This window comes from Porites lutea, chromosome 4, assembly GCF_958299795.1.
Source record: "Porites lutea chromosome 4, jaPorLute2.1, whole genome shotgun sequence".
Classification (NCBI taxonomy): domain Eukaryota; kingdom Metazoa; phylum Cnidaria; class Anthozoa; order Scleractinia; family Poritidae; genus Porites; species Porites lutea.
Window position 1 is genome coordinate 35,087,109 of NC_133204.1, and position 13,858 is coordinate 35,100,966.

Consider the following 13,858-nt stretch of genomic DNA (forward strand, 5'->3'; position numbering starts at 1 on the left):
CCCGTAGTTTGTAACATTCTGTCGCTCATTAAATCAGTAGCTCAAACGAAGTCAGTGTTATCTGGAAACTAAAGACTTCTCTTCTTCTCACTAAACCATTGAGAGCGAACGTAATAACTTTTCCTAAAATCATTTTCATGCCTTAAGGTGCGCATGCGTAGGCTACAGAGGTGGTCAGCTACTAGATAAATTTGATTTTAATTTCAATCCTCGAGACACCAAAATATCGATTTCTTTATCTATTTTATCGAATGACAATTAATAATGCTGCAAATTGAAGATCGTAAAACATATGATACTAGGTAACAGTTATGCGCATTAAACTCTTTCAGAAGGAATGGTTCGAATGAATCCTTTTGCCGCAGTTCTCGCTGTGTTTTTACTAAACGCCTTCGAACTTCGCTGTGTAACTGGTAAGCAACATTTTACTTTATTAAGAACTTGCTTCAATCTGGTGTTTTACTTGCTTGGTATTCCACGGTGGCAGATCCAGATATTCACATAAGAGGGGGCCGGTTATTCTGACCCAGAGATAGGAGGGGGGGACGATCTCTAGAATTTTTTTTTCGGCCCTCAGTTTGGTCTAAAAATTAGGGTGAGCCCCCCCTGTAGTCCAGCAGATTGGTGCAAAATTTTAGGTGAATTGTGGGATTTATGGTAAAAGCTGCAAATTTGGCACACAGTTAGAGATACATTAGTTGATTAATTTTAGCTATGAACCCACCCGGGATCCGCCCCCTACTGGATCCGCCACTGTTCCATCCCCGTTACAGTAGAGCATCCATATTAATAACAAAGGGTGAAGGGACTGGCAAAATATGTTTTTCCATAACAAGCCTTTGGTATATCGACCACTGGGTCCTTTCCCATACATTTTACTATTACAGGAACCAAAAATATCGTACGTTACACTAAGCACTTCGTTATATAGTGGATTTATATCCTAACGTTCCACTGTTTTGCCGACCTTATTCGAGCCTTATCCTTTGCAGGGGTGCGGATTGGCAGAAGGAAGGTTGAGATCATTCATAAAGGAACACCCCTTCAAGGTCAGTGTGTCTAACAAGTTATTTAAGGCTGCGATAAAACAATGACACGGCTGATTAACAACCTATAAGTGATCTCTCGAAACCCGCATTGCCCAAAACAAGAGATTTCCCTCATAATACCAAATATACGATTATCCACATGTGAGCAGGCTCGATGGGGTAGTGAGGGATAGAGCAAGGAAAACTACCTCTCACCTTGGTTTGCTCAACCACTCCCCTACAAGGCCTGCTTAAAGGTTATCCTGAGAGAAATGGCCAACTACGAAGCAGAAAAATCCTTATTCTTTCATAGACCTAAATCCGGCCACTTTTGATCCCTTTTAATACTTCTGTTTCTAACCTTTAACATTCTCTTCATCAATCTTGTCCATGATGCATGCAGATCTGGTTATCCTTGACAGTCGAATAACTCCACATGACCTTCGATACTTGAACGCATTTGTCAAACCAAAACTACTCGAGGACAGTAAAGCTGAGGGAAGTAAGTTTTTAATTTACATTCTGGCTTCTCCTTTAAGAGAGGCGGATTTAGGAACAGCTTTGCAGTTAACTCTTAAGTGGAAAGTAACACATGTCCTTAAATCTTTCTGTAAAAAAAAGGGTTGCCAAATCAAAGTTCGACAGAAATTATAAATTTCATTTTAAAAATGCGCAAAAAGAGACCAGTAGTAGATTGTGAAAGTACATGCCTTCTAAAACGTCCCAAAAAGAACGGCGCGAGCCACTTGATTTCCAACCGAAATTTCGGGATTTCCTATTTCAGTGGAAAGTTGCCCATATTTCCTTTTCTTCTTTCATTAGTGATGCTTCAGAAAAATGGAATAGAAGACTTTCGTCCTTTGGATGTCACCTTAGAAGACGAGGAATATCCATCCAATAATGAGCTGCAGTACCAAAATGGGATTGATCATGCATCGATATCCGACAAAAGCGATGAGAATGGAGGATTAGATTTACAGAGCATGCCTGAATATAAATCGGAAACTAAAGCAGATTTTAATGCGAATCAAGAAGCGATAGATTGGATAATGAAAGACCCCAACGACTTTAATGTCAAATCATATGAAGACAGTAGTTTGTTGGAGGATTCAGACAATTTTGCTACCAATAAGGATGATAAGAGTGAAACTGGGAATGACATCAATTCGCTTCTTAATCACAAGAATTATGGGAGCAAAAGACACCACGCCTCATCTCATAATGGCGTGCGATACTACAGCCATGATGCTGATGACAGGTTGTCTCCATCAGACGAAACAAGTATCAAAACACAAAGACATCGCCAAGCAGAAACAACCCAATGGAATGATAACGACAATGATCACGACAATGACTTCAATTCTGATGAGCTTCAAGACGATTACGTTAACGATGGCACCGATAATGGGAGATACAAGGACTTTAACAGAGATAGCGACGATAATAACTCACAAGAAACGTCAATGACAAATCTCAAGCAACGAGTTAGAAACCAAGATGCAAACCTGTTCAAGGAACTAGAAGACTTTCAAAATGTTGATGACGGTGGGAACTTCGACGAATCCGATAATATTTTAGGGAACGTTGATGAACAACACAATGAATTTGGAAACACTGTAGACAATAGTGAAAAAGAAGATGATCGTGAAGATGAATCTATCTCCCACGACGAAAACACAATTTCAAATACAAACGAGAGAACTGATGATGAAAGCGGAAATGAAAGTGAAAGTAAACATGAACAAAAGGATGAAGATGAAAGCGAAACTTATAGTAAAACAGGAGATGACAAAGAAAATGGAAGAGTTGAGACAAATGGAAATGAAATGGCAAATGAAAGTCAAACTGATGATGCCAGTGCCGCCATTAAAAATCGAAATGATAACGGCAGCGAAAATCAAAGTGAAAATAAAACAGATAAAAACAATGCCAGTGAAAATCAAAATCACGATAATGACAGTGAAAATAAAAGTCAAAATGAAAGCCTAAATGACGGTGGAAGTAAACCTCAGAGCACGAGTGAAAATAAAAACACTACGGTTTCCAAAATCAACAACAAGAAAGATGATGACGACTATGAAAATAGCACTATAAGAGGTAAAGCCGGTGAAAAAGATGATACAAAAGGGCAGAGAGAAACCACCGAAGCTAAAGACGTCGCTACCGATCAAAAAAATTTAGGCTTAAAAACTAAAAGTATCTCTAAAAGTGACAAAATGCAGGGAATTAAGGATAAAACTCCAGGGGAAATCAATAGTCACAAAGAAGTAGACCAAAGAAACAACGACACTTCATTGGACGAAAGCTTTGCCAGGCTAGAGGAAAGGATTACCAATGAAATCAAAGAATTTATGTCTCGTAATGAACCGGAACGCTCAGGCGGTAGCAACCAGGTAAAGGAAGATAAACTTGATACAAATAGTGAGAGTGCGAATAACATCTCCAAGGAAGGAAGTAAACTTGGTTTCCCTACCGCTGAAATTGTGGGACAGTTAAAAAGTGAAAAAGTAGGCCATGTCAATAGAGCACCTGAACAGAAACAGCAAACGAGTGTCAAAAGTGATAAAGAACACTACTATAATAAGAAACATGCTGCACGCCAGGAAAAAGTTAGAACTGCTTTTTCAAATGCAGGAAATGACAGGTATACAGATGAACCTGACCCAGGTGCCCAGGTTTCAAAGTCCAGTGCACATAGAACGTCGACTCCCAGGTATCATGATCATAAAGGATTGGTTATAACAACGGACGAACCACTGACATCAGCACAAAAACCTGCAATAGTCAACGACAAACAGCAGCTCTTTAACCATAAGGAAGAGCAAATGATGATAAATGATGAACAAAATCCTGAAACGCTGCATACTGTAGGCTTCAAGAGACCCGCGCTCGTTGGAAAAATAAGAGCACAACGTCATAAGGAGGAAATCCATGATAATCATGGAAATTCTGAAAGACCGACAACTACTGGTTTTCGACGAAATCAGCCAATGTACGGTCCTTCATCTACTTTCTCACTAGCAGATGCATTAAAAATGCAAAACATAGTGTCTTATTTGAGAGGAACGACGACGCACCCTTCACCTCCTACGGCATCCTCAAGTTTTGGACCAAATCGGTTCTCGCTGAAAAGTCTGTACTATTATCCAGTTCACCCAACACCTCAGGGAGAACCGGAAGATGATTCCGCAACAAAAAGTAAGCTGACTCAAATTTAGTGTCACTGCTTATAAAAATGCCTTGAATAATACTTCTTACTTATAGAAGAGTTCTTTTCTTGAGATTGTAGTACAAAACTCAATTGCGATGCCACTCAAGCGACAGTCACCTTGTTTTACACTTTAAATTACCTTTTCCTATGCTTACTGTAACTATGACGCTTGATTTGTGTGTGACTTAACATGGTGGATTTCTAAATACCAAGTAATTATTGTTGCCGTAATCAGTTACTCTCATTTTTAGTTCGAAACAATGCAGACCACCAATGTTACCGCTGAGCACTGCAGCCTGACCATGCTTACAATGTATATTTGAAAAACTGTCTACGTCAGAATGACAAACTTCACCTTCAACCACTATTGTTACCTCCCCAAAGGTGCTTTTTAGGAACAATGATTATATTACATTATTTATAACTAATTACAACACTTAACCTAATACTAATTACATTGTTAGCTAATTACTAATTACAACTTTTTTAAAACTTAACTAAGAAGTATTTACAAAATTATCTAAAATTGGCTAACTTGCTCACGGGTAATAAATTGGGATATAACATATTCAGGGGCGTGACCGGTCATGCATTTGAAGGCCATAATAGCAGTTGGTCCTTCACAGGCAACCAAGACAGGCTTTTTAAGAGAGGTGTTACATGATCATATTTTTTCGCACCGCTGACGATTCGGCAAGCAAAGTTTTGAACGGGCTGCAATTTTCTAACATTCTTTTTCTTTTTTTCTTTTCTTTTTTTTTAATTACATTTATTTGGTTACAACACTTCTAATGACAATACTTACATTTCTAAAGAGGGAAAATAAAAACAACGTACAAGAGATAAAGGAAAAATACAATGTTACAGCATTTACAACTAATTAACCCTAAAAAAGTTTTACAAATTTGACTACTATTTGCAAAATTGCAAACTAAAACACGATACAACAAAAACATAAGGAGTCTGTCCTACCAACTAAAAGGTGCTGCTTTGCATTTCCATTTGTTTCTGCATCACTTCTAAAATTCTTATTTGTGGTATTTGCCCAAACATTCGAACAGTAGTACATTTTTCTGAAGACTAAGACTAAGAACATGTTTAAGATAACACTCTTTCCTAATTGAGTTTTTGGCCTACGCGGTCGCACAGACAAATGTGACCATTTCAAAATATGTAATGAGATGCAATGGTAAAACAACAAATGAACATCGAAGTAAAACTAGCTAAAAGTTTTTCTGTGGATTCATCTTTGCTTCCAGAAATCTCAATCGTACTTAGTTAGGGGCTGTGTACATAGAGGGAGGAAGATCCTAGAAGGGGGATCATCCTTGCGCCATACGTTTTCTGTATTCAGTTTACATGCAATTGGTTGTACTTGTCCCTAGCGCTAGGATCTTCCTAGTACTAAAATCTCCCTGGCTTAGAGGTAGGAAGATCCTAGCACCATGTAAACTGCCTTCGCTAGGAACATCCTAGTACTAGGGACAATCCAGACAAAAATGGCAGCGGGTCGTTCAGAAGCTAATCACGGTAAAAGGCCGACCATTTCGTTTGCTGTAACAACGAGCTGATTTTTGTGATAATTGGGCTAAAAGGTAGTTATTGACGTCAGTAAAGAGAGCAGATGGGGCCAATTTCATTTTTGTTTTTGTCGCCCGCCCATCTAATTTCTTCTCGATCCTTCTTCACTTGAGCACCACACGAACTGAAATATTTTGCATGAAAACCCATCGAAACGATGTTCTGCCTTCTAGGATCTTCCTCCCTCCAGGTAAAAACACCCATAGATATCTTCGTTATTTCAAAGATCCGTGTGTACAGTAAACTTACACCAAAGAATATACATGTAGTCAATGTAATTCATCTACACACTGTAGATATTGACGTAGAGGGTTTAACAATCAGTAAATGTATAACCTGTACAGTAAAATAGGATTTCCATGTTTCCATGAAATACACTCAGTAACTGAGAGCTCTTTATTAGATCTTATGTTTAGTGAGTGGAATGATTGGTCAACTTGCTCCGTGACGTGTGGGAAGGGAACATCTCTTCGAGCACGAATCTGCCTCGTGACATCCTGCTCTCAAAAGGATTTGTTTCAAACAAAAAGCTGCCAGAGGAGTATTTGTGCAGGTACATCAGCCATTAAAACAAAATGGGACAACGGCACCCACACATCTCGGCCGGAGCATTGTCGCTATTACTTGAATGTAATATTATTAAAACTCGTTTAAAGCTCTCTTATAAACAACTTCTCAACATTTTGTTTATCATCGAAACGTTAGGGTCGAGCGACACACCCTCCCACCTTTGTTGGTCTCGCGCAAGTGTGAAATAATCATCTTTTTACATTAATTGTTGGAAGTGATACTTTTTGAATCGACAAGATCTACAAAAATTTCAACATCATCTCGACAAATCCTGTGACCGGCTGTTTGACTGTGGGTTATAGCTACAACTGCATGTCTAATGTTAAAAAATTCACATTTTAAAAATGGCCTTGTTGAGTTACCTACACTTAGTTCCACTTAGACATAAAAGACAGGACAATTTCTCTTTACCTAATATATTCATTTACTCATTTTTGTTTTCTAAGATGATTTGGAGAGAGAATCGTTGGAGGAACACAACGAGCTGAGGGCCAAGCACTTCTCACCTCCCCTTCTTTGGTCACATGACTTGTCTAGCAAAGCTCAAGCGATTGCTCAGAGACTGGCCACAAAGGATTTTCTTACACTGGATGATCTTCAGGAGCCACAAGGGGAAAGTCTATCTCAGATACAATACACAGACGAACACTTGGCCAAAAAGGCAATAGACAAATGGTACAGCGAAATAAAGTCGTATAGTTATTCGTATCCTAAAATAAGCCCCAAAACACGACATTTTGTGCAAATTGTATGGAAAGGAACCAAAGAAATGGGATTAGCTTTTGCAAAAAGCCCTCATGGAAATAACACGTTTGTGGTTGCTTTGTACAATCCGCCTCTTATCGAAGGCAATGGACATTTACAACAAAATGTTCTGCGACCTGGAATGAAGAATGACCTTTATTCCACAATCAAAAGGAAACGAAGAAGCGCTGTAAAATTTTCCTAAAAATGACGACGATGACAATGGTGATGGTGATGGTAATGGTGAAGTTGACTAACTGAGGAATACTTTGCCAAACAACAAAACGATCGGTATCTATGTGCAGTTTTGAGATTCTAAGAGCATCGTTAGATATATTGTGCATTGAGGAAATATGCTTCAGGACCAAAAGTACAGTCAGTACCAGTCAGTACAACCATAAATTGTCCGCTTGCAAGAATGTCCTTTTTGAAATTGAGTATAGTAAAAAAAATTATTAATGAAATATGTAGAATTATTAACCATTATTCTGCAGACTTTCTTAAATAAACCTTTATTTATTATAGGGATTTTTTCAATCAAAACCGAACACATTCTCAACTAATCACTTAATAAGTTTCTTTACAATACACTAAAATGAAATTCAGTTTTTTGGTAATAGGTTGAGAGAACGGCAGACAAGAAGCATATGAACGAGCGAGGTTCAAGGATATTCCTACCAAATGGTTCTATTTAATATAGATCATTCTTTTCAAAATGTTTAAGTAAGTCAGTGCATGTACCGTGTGTACTGTTAAAAATAAACCCGTTGCTTTTAGGGATTCACTCGTGCTTTCATTTTTTAATTAGATACTAAACTAAACAAAAGAAATGTATGAAAAGGGTATAGAATAATGTATGAAATAATCAAAAGAAGAACCTTTGTCCTACCGGCCGGTGATCATTCTCGTTCGTCGTGCTCTCACGGAACTGGTCTTTCACCATCACGATACAGCGTTAAGATGAGTAAAGTAAATGTTGATTGCGTTGCGTTTATCCGGCTTTTGTGACGAAATACTAAAATTGATACAAGTTTACCGACCTGCAATTCTTGTGGCTGTGATTTTCCTTCGAACAAAGGGAAAGGCTTCCAATAAATAAAGGTAGCCACCTTATTCAAGTGATTGTTGTGAACTGATGACTGAAGGACAATTTAGACCCCAATTTATTGATTTCCTAAGAAAATATTGACTGATTACCTGCTGTGGAGCCAGGGGAAGGCGGGGTAACACAAGAAATGTATTGTCGAAAATCAACTCCTGTGGGAGGTACCATAATAATGTAATGCAAAAAGATTTCGACGTTTTCCTTGGCACAGAAAAAAGAATGTCAAACTGGTCATCCAACTGAAAAAAATTTATTCGTGAAGTATCTTCTTTTAACAAAAACTTGACTACTACTTTTAATCAGGAGAAGACACAGGAATAAAAAATCCAATAAAACATCTGAACACTCGCTCAGGTAAGATGTTCATTGTGTATTTCTTTCGGTTGTTTAAAACGGTAACTCGTGGAATCGTTGATCTGTGAAGTGCGACCTGCCGTTTTCCATCCTCCGAATAGCAAACCAAGCTGCGAGGTCACCAAATCGTTTTCCTACTGGCTAACCAACAAGCACATTTGCCATTCGACTTCACAAACTTTTTCGCTTTTTTTTTCTATTGTGAGGGCTAAAGACAACAAGATGATGTAATATATGTTGGCCTTGCAATTGAATTTTCTTGTCCACCTCAGAATGGAGCTTTCACGGGTTTGAAGGAAAGGTATCTAGCTATATTTTGGTACTCATTTAGGTACTTTGGTCTTAACTGACAAAGAAGTGGAGAATAAGCAACAGCGAAGCTTCACCAATGGAAGGCACGATTGGTGTCCGTAGCTGTCACCAGTAAGATTTAACTGAAGAACGGCAGTTAATTGCTTCAATTTCTACACAAACAAGACTTAAAAGCTACGACAAAATATCGATAAAAGTAAATTTAAGTATCTGCAGTTGGTAGTCAGGTAAAGATCAGTCAGTCGACACAATGAAAATTTGTTTTTTTCCTCAGGCTCCTCGGTTCGGAGGATAACACAATGAGTTTAAATCACCTTGCGTTAATAAGCTCTGGTTTTTTGCTGTTTTTGTCACTCCCGTTACAAGCAAATGGTAAGTAAACAAAAACATATGAAATCTTGAATGTGGAAAAATCACATTAACAAAAAGGCAAGTAGTGCACCACAAAAATTATAAACATGACCATCTCGTAGTTTTAGGGCCGGTTTATATGAGGTGAGCCATCCTAGTTAGCCGGGCTGGCCCGCTTTGCCAGGCTGGCGAATGTACTGGACAAGAAGCTGTAATTTTTTCATTTATTAGTAATTTCTTTGCTAGAATAAGGACACGTAACTTGCAATATTGACATAATGAACTAGACATCGGTGACGCAGCCCCCATAAACGAATTTTTGTTTTTCTTCCTCACAAATCTTAAGCAATTTTGACACTTTCATAAAATGACAAACTTAAGAAATTCGGAAATTTTAGAAAAACCTGAAAATTCTTTTAGAGAATGTTTCCATTTTAAAGTAACCAACTAATACTACACCAGGAAATTTACAGAAAGTAATCGACCAAACATTTCATACGCATGGCTTGTAGCAACTTGCCAGAAGTTAAGTAGTAGCCCAGTCAAAGTAGCTATTTAACACCAACAGCCAACAGTTCGTCTTACTTTCTTCCTGGAGACACTGAGTATCCGTTCTCTGAGTCGTTACGTTTTTGCAATTTGTAATTCTTTACGTTAGAAACATTGTTGTACACCTAACAGATTTGAGGGCTAATTAGCTCGTTTTGCAATAAACTGAGCTTGGTGAAACATAGTCTGCAAGATTTTGTTTGCACCGCCATTAACATTGTTATACAATTGTCTGTCCTTTTAAAATCTTCAAAACAACATTTTGTACCACTCAAACTTCCTGTTTATTCCCTGATTTATTACAACTAGCTCTTGGCACAAATATCACCCAACCAAACCATTCACCCGGCGACATAAATACAGGAAAAAAGAGCTCTGGCGTTCCGGTAAATACCGGAGGGGTCTTCAAACAAAAGACGCAATCACCCAACCATCCAGAAATCCAGGGTAACAGGAGAATTGAGGTTCAAAGACCAGTTGAAGAAGGTACAGAGTAACGTTTAGACCAAAAACTTTAAATTATGCATAGTTTTAATTGTTACTGATTTGTTTACCCACGAAGCACTTTTAAACTCTTAAAAGATTAATCCGTTTATGTTACCCTTCAGCAGCATGATAGAAAGAACAATATTGCTCTAATGAGGCCTTAATATGTTGTTTTTTAAAAACATAAAAATGAAATCCAAGCTTCCGCAGATCAACAGAATCATTAGGGCATCATCCAGCACTACTACGTGAAAGAGTAGCGCACTCTTGGTAACGCTTATCAAGTGTTATTTCACCAGTGGGTCTAGTTTCACCGATTTATTACGGCAGCCGCAGCAGCGGCGGGAATTATAGTGAACAGTAAACCAGATGTTGAGCACTTAAATGAATCCCTGATTCTGATCATGGGCCCAAAAACTCCATGCAATATTCAATCAGCCACAAAAGGTTCCCACTGACTTACCTTGCAGATGGTACAGAAGAATCACGCGAATTTGAAGTGAGTGATGAATCTCCCGTCACTGATGTGCTAAGTGAAGTAACAGGCAGAGACAGTAACAAGGAAGAAATGTTCGACACTATGCGACGCTATAGGGATAAAGATGACAGGGAGGACAGACGACCAGGTAACTAAAGCATCCAACAGTAATTCCTGGCAAATTGTTGGTTTGCACTTGACGTCACGGCGGCCATTTTGGTACTCAAGAACAAAAACGGTTCTTCCCTCTGAGAATTAAACTCCATTTTCACGTGAATTCTTTGAGAAAAATTCCATTCTATTGAGCACCAATATATCCGCCTTGTCACGTAGATGCAAACCAAGAATAGATAATTTTGCCTCACGTGGTCGGCAGCTTGGTAAATTTAGTAAAACAAAAAAGTTTTTACATGAGAAAAAAGTTCAGTTCGTACACGATTTTCCTGTACACCAACATGGCCGCAGTTTTATTATTTTGTACACCAATATGACCGCCTTAACGTGATGCCACTCCAGATAGAACCTTTTTCTTCCTGGATATTCTAACCAACCCCATAATTTCACAAAGTTATTATTTGTGACGTCATCACTCCTTTTCTATATTGCCCATGCACCTGTTTCATCCCACAGAAAGAGATACCAATGTTTTCCTCTACACCAGTGTAGTTACTAATAATTAATTCATATTTCTTGATGTCGTTCTCGTTTCAATACCCAACCAGCTGCTACGACCTTTATAGGAAAAGAGATAAACAAGCAAAAGAATAAAGGATTACTGGCAGCCGCTGTACAGAGTGAGGACGACAAACAAACGGAATACCCTTCTGATGACTCCGTTGCAGAAGGTGAGCTGCCTTCAACAGTAACTAAGCAAACGCACTAACACTCTCGGCATAGTTACGCCCAGTATAACGAAAATATCACTTTCAAAAATATCTTTCCAAACCTACACTTGATAGTTAAAAAATTGAGGCATTGCCATGACAACCTTCAAAAAGTCTAGATGATGATAATTGGGCTGACAAAAATGAGCTGACAACAAATATCAGCATAACCACCCGCGATGGGCCACTAGCTATCGTGTAGACAGATTACGGGTACGGGAACGAGGGAAACAGACCGAACGATGAAAGTCTGTTAGTCTACAGATAAATCTAATAGAGCGATAAAAAAAATCAAAACTCACTTGGCCCCTTATAGCTGTCTTTAAAGGTTATGTCTATGCCGTACCGGATAGCTCATAGAGCCGACATGAAAAGAGTTCCGGGACAGTATGAACGGTAACAAGCCATTCACACAAAATAAGGCGCGTCTTTCATTATAGGTGCGTCCTAAATAACACACAAACTACCCCGCATAAAGAGAAACAAATATAGAGCCTGATCTCAGGTTACGTACAGTACTGCAATATGTAACAGAACTTCAGCGTTTCCGTGTAAACGGGTTGCCCGGTTCAAACAATTGTGCAACTTGTTTTACAACATTATTGCTGCAAAACGAGTTGGAAAGCGAAGTTGCACGGTTTACCACCCAGGAAAACAAAGCTTGCAATATTATTTTTTGCAACACAGTTTAGAACATTCAGCTAGTTTTGCAGCAATGTTGCAATCCAGGTTGCATGTTTTTTGTTGCCCATTTGACTGTAGCTTGAGACATTTGTTTTCCCTGCATGTGCATGTTATCAACCAAAGATGGCTCACGAAAATCTCTTGAGATTTACATAGCTGAGGAACCAGCGGATCAACAGAAGAGACATAAAGATAACAGAAATACGCAAGCTAGTTACAAAACTAACAATGCAACGGCTAAAAAGAACGATAGTAACGCCAATGGGACTGGAATTTACCGCAGTAACACTCCTCAAAGGAGTAAGTATTGGACAGCAAACAACGGGGTGGGTGTAAGGAAAGGTGGCTTGAAAAACTAATGCTTTGCCCATAACCCTCTTTTGGTATAACGAGGAGCTATTAAATCTATCTACGGTTGCCAATAACCTTATTCGTCACTTGGACATCACCAATGATACTCCTTGTTTGCACATTATCTGTTACCACATCCAAAGGCATCAAAGACCATAAGTTTCTTGAACCTGAGTCAAATTTATTCAAAGAGCTGGGCCCGTTCATTTCAAACGTTATTTGTCATATTTAGTTTCGGATCTCGACAAATGAAACTCGTAATGATGATCTTCCGAATTTAACTGATACCTAGAATAATCATCAATAGATAGGGCTCTTGTTGTATGATAACAAAAGGAGAGACTTGCAATGCATGTCGCCTGACACGCTGCAGGTCTTTCATATATAATTATCAAACGTTCTTTGCTGGTCCTTTTTTTTTCCAAAACAGATGCAATATTTCAAGAGGCACTCACGGCTCACAACAAATTCAGATCACTTCATCACGTCCTCCCTTTACAGTGGAATGCCACGCTAGCAGAACAAGCGCAGAATATAGCAGAGTCTGTAGCCAGTGACCCGTCCACTTTCCAAGGCGAGCCAGCGGGTGAAAACATCGCACAGATATGGCATGATCTGCAGAGGGCACCTCTCAAGGCCACTACTATATGGTACGGTGAGAAGAAGGCGTACAGCTTCTCCTATCCAGTTCTCAATGACAAAGTAAAGCACTTCACACAGATGATATGGAAAGACACCAACCAGCTAGGCATGGGGGCAGCGCCAAGCCCCAGCGGTAAGTACGTCATTGTGGTGGCACTGTACCGTCCCCTGGGAAATGACAGTCACCGCTTGAGAGACAATGTTCAAAAGGCCGGGCAACAGCAAGATGTGTACGCAACAATAAAGCAAAAGATTTTTAAACCAAACGGTGATAAAAAAGACAATGTCGGTAAATCATAACCCAAAGATGTGCAAGCCACAAGACAGGAAAACAACCACAACAACTTTGATCGCCGGACCTTACTCTAAGTGCAAACATATTACAAAAATGCCAGTTATAACACACGTCCATTATCATCAAAGCATTTGTATTAAGAAAAACAAAAAACACAGAAAATGATGCAGTCTAAGACCCTGTTTACATGGAATGGGGGACCCCGGTCTAGTGGGGTAGGTTTCTTTTGTTTT

General features: G+C 38.9%; 3 protein-coding genes across 4 annotated transcripts in view; all 3 read left to right on the forward strand.

The window, feature by feature from the left end:
* Positions 1 to 13,858, forward strand: part of LOC140934582 (uncharacterized) — a 466,993-nt gene that overhangs the window by 179,037 nt on the left and 274,098 nt on the right. The gene's annotated exons all lie outside the window — the stretch shown is intronic.
* Positions 1,515 to 7,363, forward strand: LOC140933019 (uncharacterized). Its single transcript, XM_073382524.1, has 5 exons — positions 1,515 to 1,530; positions 1,851 to 2,857; positions 3,089 to 4,226; positions 6,224 to 6,373; positions 6,837 to 7,363. Coding segments are annotated over exons 1-5 (2,799 nt in total). The 5' UTR covers positions 1,515 to 1,529; the 3' UTR covers positions 7,340 to 7,363.
* On the forward strand, positions 9,181 to 13,819 carry LOC140933402 (uncharacterized). 2 transcript variants are annotated; one of them, XM_073382953.1, is made up of 6 exons: positions 9,181 to 9,277; positions 10,115 to 10,291; positions 10,762 to 10,917; positions 11,492 to 11,614; positions 12,461 to 12,637; positions 13,119 to 13,819. In XM_073382953.1, the coding sequence occupies exons 1-6, from the start codon at positions 9,205 to 9,207 to the stop codon at positions 13,628 to 13,630; spliced, it is 1,218 nt and encodes a 405-aa protein (XP_073239054.1). In that variant the 5' UTR covers positions 9,181 to 9,204; the 3' UTR covers positions 13,631 to 13,819. The 2 variants fall into 2 exon arrangements, with proteins under 2 accessions (XP_073239054.1, XP_073239055.1); XM_073382954.1 differs by lacking the exon at positions 12,461 to 12,637.

What these genes read in the sequence shown, in the direction of transcription:
- LOC140933019 (XM_073382524.1), top strand. An exon ending in AGACAAATGGAAATGAAATG is followed by an intron (nt 2,858 to 3,088) that starts GCAAATGAAAGT and finishes ATCAACAACAAG; the next exon opens with AAAGATGATGACGACTATGA. An exon ending in AGATGATTCCGCAACAAAAA is followed by an intron (nt 4,227 to 6,223) that starts GTAAGCTGACTC and finishes GCTCTTTATTAG; the next exon opens with ATCTTATGTTTAGTGAGTGG.
- LOC140933402 (XM_073382953.1), top strand. Translation starts at nt 9,205, where the DNA reads ATGAGTTTAAATCACCTTGCGTTAATAAGCTCTGGTTTTTTGCTGTTT. An exon ending in CAGGGAGGACAGACGACCAG is followed by an intron (nt 10,918 to 11,491) that starts GTAACTAAAGCA and finishes ATACCCAACCAG; the next exon opens with CTGCTACGACCTTTATAGGA. An exon ending in CAGTAACACTCCTCAAAGGA is followed by an intron (nt 12,638 to 13,118) that starts GTAAGTATTGGA and finishes TTTCCAAAACAG; the next exon opens with ATGCAATATTTCAAGAGGCA.